Genomic DNA, 16,744 nt, shown 5'->3' on the forward strand with positions numbered 1-16,744 from the left:
CCGCTGCAGCTCTTGATTCGGTCGCCCCCATCACACATACCAAGGCTCGCACAATCAACAGACAACCCTGGCACAGCAGCCTAACTAAATAACTGCGACGGGCCTCCAGGGTTGCTGAGTGTAGATGGAAAAGGTCCCACACCAATGAGCACTTCATTGCATTCAAACAGTCCCTCACTACCTTCAAGTCCACACTCATTGCAGAAAAACAAACATACTTTGCATCTCTCATATCCTCCCTGTCTAACAACCCCAAACAACTATTCAACACCTTCAATTCTCTCCTCCGTCCCCCAGTGCCTCCTCCCTCTCCTCTTATTTCAGCCGAAGACTTTGCCTCATTCTTCAAGCAGAAGATTGATACCATCAGACAAAGCTTTTGCCTAAAGCCCCCACAGCCCCTCCCCACACCTACTCAACCCTCTTCCTCCAAAACCACCTTCTCCACCATTTCTGAAGATCAACTTTCCTCTTTACTCTCCAAATCACACCTCACCACCTGTAAACTTGACCCAATCCCGTCCCACCTCATCCCAAACCTTACCACTATCTTCATCCCAACCCTAGCCCACCTCTTCAACCTGTCACTAACAACTGGTGTCTTCCCCTCATGCTTCAAACATGCCTCAATCACACCCATCCTCAAAAAGCCCTCCCTTGACCCATCCTCTGTGTCTGGCTATCACCCCATATCACTTCTCTCCTATGCCTCAAAACTACTGGAGCAACATGTCCACTCTGAGCTGTCCACCCACCTCTCCTCCTGCTCCCTCTTCGACCGCCTACAATCTGGTTTCCGACCGCACCATTCTACTGAAACTGCACTGACTAAAGTCACCAACGACCTACTAACCGCCAAATCTTAGCGACACTACTCTGTCCTCCTCCTCCTAGACCTGTCATCTGCCTTTGACACAGTGGACCATTCCATATTACTACAGACTCTCTCATCTCTCGGCATCACAGACTTGGCCCTATCCTGGATCTCCTCATACCTAACAGACAGGACATTCAGTGTCTCCCACTCACACACCACCTCCTCATCTCGCCCCCTATCTGTCGTTGTCCCCCAAGGTTCAGTTCTAGGACTGCTGCTCTTCTCCATCTACACCTTAGGCCTGGGAAAGCTCATAGAATTTCATGGCTTTCATTATCACCTCTATGCTGATGACACACAGATCTACCTCTCTGGACCCGATATCACCTCCTTACTAACCAAAATCCCACAATGTCTGTCTGCTATTTCATCCTTCTTCTCTGCCAGATTTCTAAAACTTAACATGGACAAAACAGAATTCATCATCTTTCCGCCATCTCATTCAACCCCCCCAACTGACCAATCTATCACCGTCAATGGCTGCCCACTCTCCCCAGTCCCTCAAGCTCGCTGCCTTGGGGTAACCCTGGACTCTGAACTCTCCTTCAAACCACATATCCAAGCCCTTTCCACTTCCTGCCGACTCCAACTCAAAAATATCTCCCGGATCCGCACATTCCTCAACCATGAATCTGCAAAAACACTAGTGCACGCCCTCATCATCTCCCGCCTTGACTACTGCAACCTCCTGCTCTGTGGCCTCCCCTCTAACACTCTCGCACCCCTCCAATCTATCCTAAACTCTGCTACCCGACTAATCCACCTGTCCCCCCGCTATTCCCCGGCCTCTCCTGTCTGTCAATCTCTCCACTGCCTCCCCATGACATACAAAGCCATCCACAACCTGTCTCCTCCATACATCTGTGACCTAGTCTCCCGTTGCATACCCGCACGCAACCTCCGATCCTCACAAGATCTCCTTCTCTACTCCCCTCTTATCTCCTCCTCCCACAACCGTATACAAGATTTCTCCCGTGCTTCCCCCCTACTCTGGAACTCTCTACTCCAACACATCAGACTCTCGTCAACCGTGGAAACCTTCAAAGGGAACCTGAAGACCCACCTCTTCCGACAAGCCTACAACCTGCAGTAACCACCGCTCTACCATACCGCTGCACGACCAGCTCTACCCTCACCTACTGTATCCTCACCCATCCCTTGTAGATTGTGAGCCCTCGCGGGCAGGGTCCTCGCTCCTCCTGTACCAGTCGCCGTCACATTATGTTCAAGATTATTGTAATTGTTCTTGTATTATACCCCTTTTTCACATGTAAAGCGCCAGGGAAAAAATGACGCTATAATAATAAATAATAATACTTTCTTGTACACCCAATTCACTGCTTGAAAAAGGTTCACTACAATCGAAACGTCGCCATGACACATGGGCTAAATAAAGTCCACTTTTGGTAAATATTGGCATGCTGCCTGCTTTTTACATGTTTAGATAGATAGATAGATAGATATGAGATATATATAAATAGATTATATATTATAAATATGAAAGATAAAGACATAGATATGAAAAATTCATACGGTACATAGATCTATAGATAGATAGATTATAGATGACAGCGATAGGTAGATAGATCTGTAGATAGATCTGTAGATATCTGATCATCAGCTATAAATCTGATGATAGGTAGTATGTCTAGGAGATGGATAGGTACAGAATAGAGGGTTGGATCATTATGACAAGGATACTTGATACAGAAGAGCCCAGAGCAGAGCTGAATGCGCCCTCAGTCACCTGTCAGTCCTGTATACAGTGGGGTCACAGGGTGGACAAGTGATAAGTGTGCTGTGGATCTCATCATAGCTGTCCTGTCCGTGGACCTGCGGAGGTGTCACTAACATGCCCTTGTCACATCTGTCCCCTCACCATTTGGACTCCTGCACGAGTCTATACATGAGGTGGTGATGGGGGCTGCCACCTCTCCCCCCACCCCCGGTCAGCACTGGCCATTGCTTCATTTCTAAGGTAAATATTGGCAGTGTTAGGCCAGGCCCAGGCTATAAAAGGCTGTGCGGGAGACCTGAGAACATTTTGAGGTGCACTATGGAGATGGAGCAGACCTTCTTGAGAGAGGTCTCTGGGACTGAAGACTGCAGGCTATCATCACTTAATATAGGCTGTCTGAGCTGCAAATGTCTCTGGAGAAGACCTTACCCGGCTGGATATATATGTGCAACTAAGGGGCCACACAGGAGGACAGAGTACAGGTAATCTTTATACAAAACCTGGGTGTAGACAGTATGGTATACTACTTTATTACTAGTCTCAATGTGCAAATATATCTATCTATTAATCTTTTATTTATTTTTGTTATCTGACAATATGTCTATTATGTTTACCTGGAACTGGGACTATACACTTGATTATATTACTTGACTGGTTAGATCAATGACCTGGACCATATTGTTTACATAAACCTCAATAATATAGTAATTATATGGTATGATATTATCAGAATCCAGCATACAAGAATTCAGAATTCTGATGATCTAGCATATTTTGAAGCAACATTTTTTATTTTGTTGCCTTCACTGTCTAACTGTTCATTTATGAGTAAATTTTGTCTACTTTTATATAACAGTCCAGTAATTCAGGATATCTGGTAAAGCAGATTCCATCAGGTCCTGTTCCTTTTATTGTAGATTAGTACATTGATAATTTATCATTAATATTATATACAATGATACATGTGCTTGTAGATAAAGCAGCATGGCTATTTCTCAAAACTTCGTTTGACCTCGACTTATGTTAAATAAGAAGTTAAAATATATATATGTATAAGTATAACTATATATAAATAGAATAATATAAATGTTGAAATATTAAAGTCCATTGAGAAATGAGTTATGCTTCTTCTTGATATAGGCTGTACGTGTCTATATCACAAAAGTTTCATATATTAAGTAATAAATGCACTTGTAAATTGCAGACCCCGCATTTTATTTTGGAGACCATGGACTCAAAGTAACTCCAAAAAATGTCTGCCACAAAGCTTGGTAAGTAGAAATACTTCTGGTGAAGCAATGAACTATTATGCTAGTTCTGAGATAAGCTTTTCTCCATGCATCAAACCATATTGTATGCTGGACCACCTCTTGAGATATCTGAATATAAAACTTTCTGCAGATTAACACATATTATTTGTGGATCTCTGTGGAGCTGAATGTATTATTACATGATGGTCATATTAATGGCCCTCCACGCAGTACAAAGACAGATCAAGTCCACCAGAAGCGGAGCCTCTTGTACAGAGTAGCTGTTCTTTCTGGGTCATGGGGTAGGTAGGGGATGAGTTCTAGAAGTAAACTGAGCAACTCTTTCAAGCTATGGCTATGTATTTATAGCCATCTAGTCATTGTGCCCATCACTGATCCTGCTAACCTTTATGTCCTTCTGCGTTATTGATTTGTTTTTCACATGAGTCAATATATGAAATGATTTCATGGTTCACCCGTCAGTAATTCATAACTTGGCCTTTCTCACGCCAGGCTAAGAAGTGAACGAAAGGTGCTCTGATGTAAAAAACAGATTGCACTGATGATAACATGTCCTCTTCTTTAACCTAGCCATATGCCAAAGATCTGTGTGAAAATTCTCAAGCTGGACAGAAGCCTGTAGACTACAGTCACCCTGTGAGGTAAGATGTGTTACTATGGATGGGTAATGTATAAGCTGATACCCAGTAGTAAAAAGAAAACAGATGTTGAGAACAGACTCACATTTTACATGTGGTCTGGGACTGGGACTTGGTGTATTCTTTATTAACAGAAGTCTTCCTGTACTTATAGAATATCTGGTAATTGTATATACATATCGTGGATGCATGTGTCTCTAGTAATTACAGGGGTATACAGGGTAAAGTTTCTCCTTGTGTAGAATGTCAATTCGGCATAGGGAAACATAGGGCTTGTTTGCATGATGAATATTTGCAGCGTTTTTTCCTTGAATTTTTCATGCTCAAATAACACAGTCCAAACTTAATGAATGTTCAGCGACAATGCATGAGTCTTACTTCAAGGTTCTTTCACGGTGGTACTGGACTCCAATAAAACTTCATCGCATTAACCCCACCAATTCGCCTTATTGCTGGAGGAAATGCAATAATCAAGGCACATTAACCCACATGTTCTGGGGATGTCCTAGACTGCTTAAATTTTGGATGGATACTAAACTCTTAATATCAGATATCACAGGAATGACCATATTCATTACTCCACAATTAGCCCTCTTGTCAATTGGAATAGAAGACTTCCCAAAGCAGTTACGATTTATAATTTCGCATATTATAGTGACTGCTAGACTCATTATTGCTACGAGATGGACCAAACCTGATCCACCCGGTATAGATGTACTTATAGACCGAATTACCCAACATAGCGTGTATGAACACAATATAGCAATTAGAAGCAACTCTTTCTCTAAATACCTAGATCATTGGACCCCGTGGATCTCTAAATACTTACCGCTTCTCTTACATAAGGCCAATTGACGTTCCATATATTATCAAGTGAACCAATTGTTTGACTCTCTCCTTTGTTCTTTTTAATGGTAATACAGAACTTCCTTTAGCTCAAATAAAATCTACATTTTTTATGAATCTTCTTTTTATTTTTATTTTTTTAGACACATTTAATGTATTTCTTTAATAAACCTAAAGTTTATGTCTTCATAGATTTTATGTCTAGACTCATTAATAGAGTACTTATCTATTTTCTGTTTGTATTTGAAATTATACTATATTGTACAATACAGTGATTTCTAAACCTTTTTTGTCTACAATATGTAGATTGTTTGTTTTTCCTCCCCCCCCCCCTCTCCCTCCCCTTCCCTCCTTTTTCTTTTTTTATTTATGTACCCTACTCCTTCCCATCCCCCGGCTACTTTAAAAACTTTTTCAATAAAAATATTTTGAAACACAAACATAATGAATGTAATTTCCAAAATTTTATCCACATTCTGAGTTTTTTTCCTTGCATTTTTAAACCATCAATGCGTTTTTCAAATCCGCAGCATGTCAATTCTTTCAAGGCTTTTACAGCTTTTTTCATCCATTCAAATGAATGCCTAAAAAACGCAATGAAAACACAACTAAAAGCATGATGTTATGTACGCAACATTTTTCCTACCATAGCAGGTGTTTTTCATGGAAAAAAAAACCCTGCAAAAATGCCCCGTTTGAACATACCCTAAGAGGTGATGCAATGCTACCATGGGAATTTAAATGACTCAACAGAAGTTATCCAATGTGACTGTAGTTACTAGATATGCAAATGGACTTTTGAGAGAGGAAGGGGACTGGAACTCTAGTGACAGCTATTGGAGGTAGCACTAGAGTTTCAGTCCTCTTCCTCTCCGAAGAGGCTATTTGCAAATTTAAATTCCCAGAGGAGCATTGCATGGCCTATAAGTTTACGCAGACTTGGTGCTCTCCACAAGGAAAAACTTTACCTCTCAAGGGGCATTTATTTACACTGCAAGCTAATCATGAACGAACACTGTTAAAAACACTCGATTAACAAGTTGCCTATGAACAAGTAAAACGCTCATTCATGGGGTGAAATTATCTTTTGTGCAGAATAAAAGATCATCATTTTCATTGGTGCATCGTCCTCTGTAAACAGGACTTGCATTGTGGAGAGCAATGGCAGCCCATGTGCATGAGCAATCTAATATAGATCGCGCTGCACGCAATATTTACTGTGGACTGCATGTGTAAACAAACATTCAAACAACCTCCAATCAGTAAAAGTTTATATCGTGCGGCCTGATGGTATGTGTAAATGGACCCTCAGACCTGTGTCAGAGGCCTCTCACCCAGCCAAAATTGATCTCCTACTTGGTCTAGCATTCCAAATCACATGCCTACAAATGGAGTTTCTGGTTTGGCTTTGTATCCTAAGTCATGTGGCAAGTCTCTTTAAAGTGAATTGACTTTTAGGATTGCTGCTAGAGATGGATGAATTTATTAGAGTGTAATTGAATTCTAATCAAATTTTACAAAAATCAGAATTGAGGAGAATACAAATTTTTTCTAACTCACTCCAGACTAATTAGCAAAATGGAGGCCAGCTACTCTAGCCATCTTGTTGAACAATAGAGGGCCGGCAAAAAAGATGTTCAAAAACATACTCGCCTCACTTCTCACCTCTCCGGTTGCTCCCTGTCTGCGCTTTGGTTCTCCGTTGCTCTGCATCTCCGGCCCGGTGTTCACCAGGCCAGAGATGCGACGTGACAGAGGTGTCAAAGACTAGACTGGGGACAGAGAGCAGCGGGAGCATCCGGATAGGTGAGCGGTGAGGCGAGTATAAGTATTTTTTTACATCTTACGTTTATTATGCTCCCGAGTCTGGAGAGACCACAGAACATAATAAGAGACATTAAATTTGTGAAGAAAACCTTGTGATCAAATTTCCAGCTAAAGTCCATGCAAACAAACAAATTTGAAAGTTGTCAGATCCGCTCATCTCCAAGTGCTACCCACCAATAGGTGTCATTAGAGTTCCAGTCCTCTGCCTCTCTGAAGAGGCTATTTGCATAACTACTAACTATAGTCACATTACATAACTTTTGTTGAATCATCAAATTATGTAAAATTACTTGCTGAGTCATAAATAAACTGTATATACAAATGCTCAGTCCTATACCTCCCTAAGACTATAATAGAGACTCCCCTCACATGTATGGCTACTCAACTCATAGCTCCAGTCTTAGCAAATAGGGGGACGGGACCCTTATTATTCATTGGACCCACTCATCAAGCATATGTTATTGAAGAGAAAATCCGTTGATTAATTATTTACTTGTGATGTGATAGTACCATATCAGTCGCAATGTTTTGTTAATGCTGACCTTCATACTGCTTTATCATGTTACTGTTTTTACATTCTTCCTTATCTTGTAGATTATTTTGGCCCAGATCTAAACCACTAGATCTCATGTATGTGGAAGCAGATGACTTATTACGAAATTTTCCAGTCCAGGCCACTTTATCTCTTTATGATTCTGAATCAGACACAGACAATGATGAAGAACACAGTGAAGAGGAGCACGATTCTGGATTTGAATCAGAGTGATAACTCTATATACCACATAATTACTGTTTCTTTTAGGGTTTATCAAGTTTAAAAGAAAACATATTTCATTAACCTAGAAAGTTCCAGATCCTCACCTCTTGTCTGGAATGGACAGCAATTACAAAGAGGAGCAGTTGGTAACACACACACACAAAATACCTGTCACTGTATTTCATAGTACAGACTGTATACAAGGTTACATAGATATTTTAGGCCTACTGAAGTTGGTGGATTTACCTTAAAGGGAAATTTTTAGAAACTTTTACCTCCCCCTAACCATTTAAATAACTGCATAGCCCTTTTAAAGGTTAAATCGTTCAATCTCTTTATGACCCCGAAATGCTCCAGTAGCGAGAAATCATGTATTGAAGTTCTGTACAGAAGTGTCGAAGTGCATTGGTGTGTGATGCTGCACTTACAGCTCCTCAGTCTCCCGCTGTACCTGCCTAACACCACCCTCCTCTAGATGACTAAGAGGAATGCAGCACTGTATCAGAGCCAACAACCTTCCCATCAACCAGAGGAGGATGACACTAGACAGGGAATACAGTGTGAGGATGAGGAGCTGTAAGTGCATCATCATGCACAATGTTCTTCCAGACTCATTTATATAGAACTTCAAAACATGATTTATCGCTGCTAGTGCTGTGCTTTGTCATTCTAAAGGGATTCATTGGCTTATCTTTTGAAGGGTCACACAGCTATATAAACCTATGTCAAAAATGGTTGTGCAATCATTTTTGAAAGTTTTCTATACTAATATTAAAATTAGCATTTTATGAGTAAATGGTTATATTAATATCAGGATTATACCACAATTATGATATGGATTTTCAAAGCACGTATACAAGTCTCATTAGTTGTAAAATAGTTACTCAATAATGTGTGCAATTTGTATTGTGAAATCTGGTGATAGTTGCTCTTTAAACACACAAGACATTTTGTCAGGTAAAATCATAACATTAAAGAGGTTGTCCACTGCTACAACCCCTGGCAAAAATTATGGAATCACCGGGCTCGAAGGATGCTCATTCAGTTGTTTAATGTTGTTGAAAAAAAGCAGATCACAGACATGGCACAAAACTAAAGTCATTTCAAATGGCAACTTTAGGGCTTTAAGAAACACTAAAAGAAATCAAGATTAAAAATGTGGTACTCAGTAAGGGTAATTTTTTTCAGACCAAGCAGAGGGAAAAAATTACGGAATCACTCAATTCTGAGGAAAAAATTATGTAATCATGAAAAACAAACACACAAAAGAACACTCCAATACATCACTAGTTTTTTTTTTGCACCACCTCTGGCTTTAATAAAAGCTTGCAGTCTCTGAGGCATGGACTTAATGAGTGACAAACAGTACTCTTCATCAATCTGGCTCCAACTTTCTCTGATTGCTGTTGCCAGATCAGCTTTGCAGGTTGGAGCCTTGTCATGGACCATTTTCTTCAACTTCCACCAAAGATTTTCAATTGGATTGAGATCCGGACTATTTGCAGGCCATGACATTGACCTTATGTGTCTTCTTTCAAGGAATGTTTCACAGCTTTTGCTCTATGGCAGGATGCATTATCATCTTGAAAAATGATGTCATCATCCCCAAACATCCATTCAATTGATGGGATAAGAAAACTGTCCAAAATATCAATGTAAACTTGGGCATTTATTGAAGATGTAATGACAGCCATCTCCCCAGTGCCTTTACCTGACATGCAGCCCCATATCATCAATGACTGTGGAAATTTACATGTTCTCTTCATGCAGTCATCTTTATAAATCTCATTGGAACGGCACCAAACAAAAGTTCCAGCATCATCACCTTGCCCAATGCAGATTCGCGATTCATCACTGAATATGACTTTCATCCAGTCATCCACAGTCCACGATTGCTTTTCCTTAGCCCATTGTAACCTTCTTTTTTTCCGTTTAGGTGTTAATGATGGCTTATGTTTAGCTTTTCTGTATGTAAATCCCATTTCCTTTAGGCAGTATCTTTCAGTTCAGTCACAGACATTGACTCCAGTTTCCTCTCATTCGTTCCTCATTTGTTTTGTTGTGCATTTCCTGTTTTGGAGACATATTGCTTTAAGTTTCCGGTCTTGATGCTTTGATGTCTTCCTTGGTCTACCAGTATGTTTGCCTTTAACAACCTTCCCTTGTTGTTTGTATTTGGTCCAGATTTTAGACACAGCTGACTGTGAACAACCAACATCTTTTGCAACATTGCGTGATTATTTACCTTCTTTTAAGAGTTTGATAATCCTCTTCTTGTTTCAATTGACATCTCTCATGTTGGAGCCATGATTCATGTCAGTCCACTTTGTGCAACAGCTCTCCAAGGTGTGATCACTCCTTTTTAGATGCAGACTAACGAGCAGATCTAATTTGATGCAGGTGTTAGTTTTGGAAATGAAAATTTACAGGGTGATTCCATAATTTTTTCCTCAGAATTGAGTGATTCCGTAATTTTTTCCCTCTGCTTGGTCTGAAAAAAATTACCCTTACTGAGTACCACATTTTTAATCTTGATTTCTTCTAGTGTTTCTTAAAGCCCTAAAGTTGCCATTTGAAATGACTTTAGTTTTGTGCCATGTCTGTGATCTGCTTTTTTTCAACAACATTAAACAACTGAATGAACATTCTCCGAGCCCGGTGATTCCATAATTTTTGCCAGGGGTTGTATATAAAATGCCCCAATGTATTGAAATGGTGGAGATTTCCCCACGCGTCACAGCCCAGCATCCACTGCGCGCTTTTCCTCTCCTGCATTCATTGGGAAAGCGCATGGTGGATGTTGGGCTGTGATGCGCAGGGAAACCCCTCCCACAGTCCATCAATCCGCAGGGAGCACGTCACTGAGTCACGCCCCGGCTGCAGCTGGAACTTGACCTGACATCAGTGGATGCCAGAGCCGGCTGCAGCCGGGGACCACATGATGCCTGTGAGCGGTCAGCAATAGCGTCGCTCACAGGCCATAAAGACCACACAAGGTAGTTACAAAAATCCTTATCTCCACCGTTTAAATACATTGTTGCATTTTATATAGTAGTGGACAACCTCTTTAAGCCCTTTATGCAATATGATGTATAGATATGTTATTATCTGGATGAGAGCGTGTGGAGAGGGTTCAAAAGCTGAGCTTTACCCAAACTGAGTAGATGCCGGCTATATAAATTACATAACTGGCCTCTATGTGTAACAGTCATGGCCAGAGATCAGCTCCGACTGCTGCTGTTAACCATTTAAATGTTACTGTAAATCTCTGACAGCAGTGTTTAAATGGATCTTGTGCAAAGCTCACGTGCATCTGCTCCTATCGACCTTCTAACATGAGATCACTGGACATTGATTGGTCATCATGACAGCCTGGCGCCTGCTGAAGTCACGGGGGTGGCGCCAGTGCAGGTTCAGTCACTGCTATGTGTATAGAAAGCGGCGGCTGTAACCACGGCCCCAATACTGATTGACAGCCGGCCCTAATGCCGTGGGGTGTGGTTACAGCTGCCACTCTCTATACACAGAGTGATGACTAAACCCATGCTGGTTCCACCCCCATGATTAAGCACCGAACGGTGCTGGTAGTAATAAAGTTAATTTCCTCCCGGCAGCAGGGCTCTAAGTGCGGGCGCCGGGCATGGTCAGAACCCTTTTAACCTGCAGATTAACCCCATATTTGCAGGCTAATAACATTTTTCACATGACAGGTTCCCATTAAACTAGACAACCACAGCATTTATTATCTAAATATATATTATCTTAGCATTTTATGTAAAATTTTATATTATGTAACAATATATGTATATATGTATTTATTTGTATCAAATTTATATGAATGTATTCGTATAAGCAATAAAATATAAAGTAAATATCCTATGTTAATTTTCAAGTATTAATTTCTGACTTAGGCTATGTGCCCACGATGCAGAAATGCTCAGGATTTTTTCCTGAGCGTTTCTGCATCTCCCTGGCAGAAAAAAACGCATGCGGATTGTACATGCGTTTTCCTGCCAGGGACATGCGGATGTGAAGCGTTCTTCACATGCATTTCCGCATGCGGGTTGACAAGCGCTTTCCAAGCGATTTTAGCATCACTTAGAAAGTGCTTGTCAACTTGGTCACACTATATAAATCCACGCAAACGGCATGGATTTATATAGTGTGACCCGTGAGAATGTCAAAAAATAAAAAAATAAAAATATACTTACCCTCTGATGACCCCCGGTGTCCTGCTTCCCTCCGTTCTCCCTTGCCGGCAGCGGTACACTGAAGGACCCGTCACATGACTATGACGTCAGCGCAGGTCCTTCAGTCCATCACGAACTGCCGGCATGTGAGGAGGAGCGCATCGCGGGCCGCCAGAAGGTAAGTATATATATATTTTTTATTTTATTTTATTTTTTTACAGTTTTCTATGGTACCCAGGTCCGGAGGAGAGTCTCCTCTCCTCTAGACCCGGGTACCATCCGCACATTAGAACGCATGGAATGCGCATCTACATATACAGTGATGCGTAATCCATGCGATCTAATGCAAGTCAATGGCGATGAAAACGCAGCACTTCCGCAAAATAATTGGAAATTTCCGCAGCATGTGCACAGCACATGCGGATTATCATTGGGGACCATGGCTGGCCTTCTACCATGCGTTTTTTAAGCGTTTCCGCAGCGTTTTTGCCGCTGCGGAAACGCTTTAAAAACGCATCGTGGGCACACAGCCTTAAACAGGATCTTTCACAGGTTTTAGTATGTTGAGCTGGCCACATCATGGAATGGTGGCTGCAGAGCTGAATAAAACATATTTTTATTTTTTTAACTTCTCATCTCTGTTACAGTGATATTTGCTTGCAAAGTTAGATTATAATTTTCGCTAAGACCAAGGGGGCATTAACACAAATTATTTTCTGGGGGCATTTAGTTTTTCCCTTGCATGGCGTTGACCAATCATAAGCAGATGGCGTCATGCAGGGAAAAAAGAATACCCCCTCAGAGAATGTCAGACCCAGCTTTCTCTATGTGAGACCCCTAATGACACACAGCTTTGCTCTCCTCACTGAACTTAATGCCAACATCTACAGTGACTACAAATTTAGGGGGGTAGGTTAAGAGTTACTGTATGTGTCTACTCTGCTCTACTCCCTCCCCCTCCCCCACACTGACTGCTGTGAGATGAAAGCTTAAAGAGGTGTTTGCAGTGGCATATAGTTCTGTTCTACTTTACACACTAGATGCTAGCAGTGGGGTCAGTGATGAGATCAGGGCTGTGTGTCATTACATGCCTCACAAAAGAAAGCCTGTTCTTACCTTCTACCTGTTCTTTTTTTTTTTTTAACGTCATGCAAGGGAAAAAGTAAACGCCCCCAGCGAAGAATCTTTGCTAATGATCCTTTGGTCTTAGCATAAATTAGAACATAGACTTTACGAACAAATATCTCCGCAATGGAGATGTGAAATAAATTTAAAAAAAAGTATTCAGCTCTGTAGCCACTATTCCATGATGAAGGCAGTTTAACATGCTAAAACTGGTGAAGGTTCTCTTTAATACTTCCTGTATAAATAATAAAATGTGGTAATATCATAAATACATCAGATAATTTGTTGAGTCATAGCCTTTATTATAGACAAGATTTATGAAAAACACTGTACAAGCGGAAAACTGGAAGCACGTATATAATTCAAACCCTATTATAAATTGTTGTTGCATGACTAGGTATTACTATCTACACTAAACGGTCACCAATTTCACAAGGTACATAAGTCACGTGGCTAAATGAGATAATAGCAATGTTATTGCCCACAACTGGTTTAAAGCAGAACTTTAGCTTGCTATAGTATAGGTGAGACAAAAGAAGTTCCTCCTTTACACCTATCCAACACTTATGATCCAAATTAGGCTTAAAAAAACCCTGCATTCTTTGTGAATTTGGCCTAACAGATCATTCTTGATAGTCCATATTAAGTATAATGGTTACATCACTTACCTCCCAGTATTGGAATGTACATCCACTATTTGATCACAAATTTGTCATCAATCTCTACAAATGATTTAGTAATATGGTTAAGAATCATACATTTTTCCGAAATGATCCCTTCAGTATGTAGCTATGTTTTTCAATAACAACAGGAGCTGTGCAATCTGATTACCTAACACTCACAAAGTTACAAGTGACAAATGACCATTTTAACCTTTGGTGTCATGCCCATCTGTTGGCATGTCGGTGTTTACATCTATTTGCTGATAGTCTCAGTTTACATCTATGTACTTGATTCTATATGGGTGAGAAGCACTGTTCTGCTAAGTGTTCTTAACTTTACACCTATGTTAGGGTTACGCCGAAGGTCAATTGGTTTTGCAGATTCTTCTTGAAAGTGTGCTGTTCCATTTTCACAAAGTGTTACTTCAAAGTCTAGGGTTAAGAGTTGAATACTCTATTATTAACACTGTTTTCGAAAGACATGACATGAATATCGCAACTATTCAGCTTGACGGATGTAATGTATAGAGAGCCGCCATACTAATTATAACATTAGTGGTAATAAACTGAAAAAGTTATTAAATGCTTTATTCTTGATTGTGATGTTCACAAATTTACAGAACATTTTATATCTTGAAATAATTTGGGGTAAATAGTTGTTGGTCTTTGATCATTCAGAGAATGATATTATGCTGTATCTATGGTATGGTATGGTATGGTGGTCGATATGCTGGTCTATATGGTGTTGCGACATGTCTCTGCTCAGATGAGAAATAATAACATGTATTAGACTTGTCTGTCATATCAGGTGATACCACAGTATAGAGATAAATTACAGTGATGACACATAATTTACTCACTAAAATCACAGCACAGGAGCTATTTTTGATAGCACAATGTAGAGATTATGCACAAGGCGATGTTACAAGGGTGTTTTATAGGTCAGACATGGGTCTAAATTACAGGTGGCAGAAAAAGACTTTATTTCCTGTTGGAGGAGAGCAAATTTCCACACCTTGTTACCACAGAGCTGGAACTCTAGCTGGGACACAGCAGCGATTTGCAATGTTTTTAATATTTTATTTATATATTCGTATTTGGCCATTATAATACCCTTAGAGAATGCATTCTAATCTATATATATAATCGTCTTATCCCGTCTGTCTGTCTTTCTGTCTGTCTGTGTGTCTGTCTGTCCAGGAAATCCCGCGTCGCTCATTGGTCCGGCAGCAGCCAATCAGCGCTGCGGGATTTCTGAAAAAAGATGGCGGCCGTTAGCGGCTCATCTGCGGGACGGAACTGAGCGGCGAAGCAGCCGGGAGATGACCGGCGCGAGGCGCTCATCTCCCGGCCGGTACCAGCAGAAGGAACCCGACCGCCGGACCCATCTGCGGGACGGAGATGCAGCCGGGAGATGAGCGGCGCGAGGCGCTCATCTCCCGGCCGGTAGCAGCGGAAGGACCGCCGGCGTCGCTGACCTCCATGCGGAAGGGAGGACCGGGGAGCGCCGCTGCCTGTGCGGATACTTCTGCTGCGAGAACCAGGGACAGGAGCGGGCGCTTGCAGCAGAAGTATCCCGACCCGCAGCGCCGCTCCCCGGTCCTCCCTTCACACCCTAGCCGCATGGATGTCAGCGGCGCTGCCTGTGTGGATACTTCCGCTCCGAGAACCCGGGACATGAGCGGGCGCTCGCAGCAGAAGTATCCCGACCCGCAGCGCCGCTCCCCGGTCCTCCCTTCACTCCCTAGCCGCTGATGTCCCCACAGTATCCGCATGGTGTTACAAAGGTCCCGACATTTGTGTTAAAAATCGCTGATTGGTCGCGGGCGCTGCCCGCGACCAATCACCGATTTGGGCGCCAAATTTAAATATTGGCCGCGACCAATCACCGATCTTGGCTCTACATTTAAACACCGCTGTGCTGATTGGTCGCGGCCGATATTTAAATTTGGCGCCCAAATCGGTGATTGGTCGCGGTCAGCGTCCGCGACCTATCAGCACAATAGTGTTTAACTTTGGCGCCAAGATCAGTGATTGGTCGCGGGCCAAGACAGCGACCAATCACCGATTTGTGCAGCAGATTTAAATAGCGGCCGCGAGCAATTGGATGTCAGCGCCGCTCCCCGGTCCTCCCTTCACACCCTAGCCGCATGGATGTCAGCAGCGCTGCCTGTACGGATACTTCCGCTCCGAGAACCCGGGACATGAGCGGGCTCTCGGAGCAGAAGTGTCCCGACCCGCAGCGCCGTCCCCCGGTCCTCCCTTCACACCCTAGCCGCTGATGTCCCCACAGTATCCGCTTGGTGTTACAAAGGTCCCGACATTTGTGTTAAAAATCGCTGATTGGTCGCTGGCGCTGCCCGCAACCAATCACCGCTTTGGGCGCCAAATTTAAATATCGGCCGCGACCAATCAGCACAGCGGTGATTAAATGTAGAGCCAAGATCGGTGATTGGTCGCGGCCAATATTTAAATTTGGCGCCCAAATCGGTGATTGGTCACTGCCCGCGACCAATCACCTATTTGGGCGCCACATTTAAATAGCGGCCGCGACCAATCACCGATCTTGCCGCCACATTTAAGCACTGCTGTGCTAATTGGTCGCGGACGCCAGCTGCGACCAATCAGCGAGCTTGGCGCCAAATTTAAACAACGCTCTGCTGATTGGTCGCGGACACCAGACGCGTCCAATCAGTGAGATTGGCGCCAAATTTAAACAACGCTCTGCTGATTGATCGCGGTCGCAGGCCGAGATCAATCAGCAGTATTGGCGCAAAATTTAAACACCGCTCTGCTGATTGGTCGCAGCCGGC

At 42.3% G+C, this 16,744-nt stretch overlaps 1 protein-coding gene across 1 annotated transcript; it reads left to right on the forward strand.

Annotated features, from left to right (window-relative positions):
* Positions 1-2,752: 2,752 nt before the first annotated feature.
* Positions 2,753-8,089, forward strand: LOC141258146 (protein ripply2.2-like). Its single transcript, XM_073673152.1, has 4 exons — positions 2,753-3,097; positions 3,820-3,886; positions 4,457-4,527; positions 7,792-8,089. The coding sequence occupies exons 1-4, from the start codon at positions 2,934-2,936 to the stop codon at positions 7,961-7,963; spliced, it is 474 nt and encodes a 157-aa protein (XP_073529253.1). The 5' UTR covers positions 2,753-2,933; the 3' UTR covers positions 7,964-8,089.
* Positions 8,090-16,744: the final 8,655 nt, after the last annotated feature.

The sequence above is a fragment of the Phyllobates terribilis genome, unplaced genomic scaffold, assembly GCF_046119375.1.
Source record: "Phyllobates terribilis strain yellow unplaced genomic scaffold, ASM4611937v1 Scaffold_3__8_contigs__length_932513732, whole genome shotgun sequence".
In the NCBI taxonomy this organism is placed as follows: Eukaryota; Metazoa; Chordata; class Amphibia; order Anura; family Dendrobatidae; genus Phyllobates; species Phyllobates terribilis.

Bases quoted from the DNA above. Each gene is read 5' to 3' on its own strand.
- LOC141258146 (XM_073673152.1), top strand. From the start codon at position 2,934: ATGGAGATGGAGCAGACCTTCTTGAGAGAGGTCTCTGGGACTGAAGAC. The intron at 3,098-3,819 runs GTAATCTTTATA...TGTAAATTGCAG, and splicing joins CACAGGAGGACAGAGTACAG to ACCCCGCATTTTATTTTGGA. The intron at 3,887-4,456 runs GTAAGTAGAAAT...TCTTTAACCTAG, and splicing joins AATGTCTGCCACAAAGCTTG to CCATATGCCAAAGATCTGTG.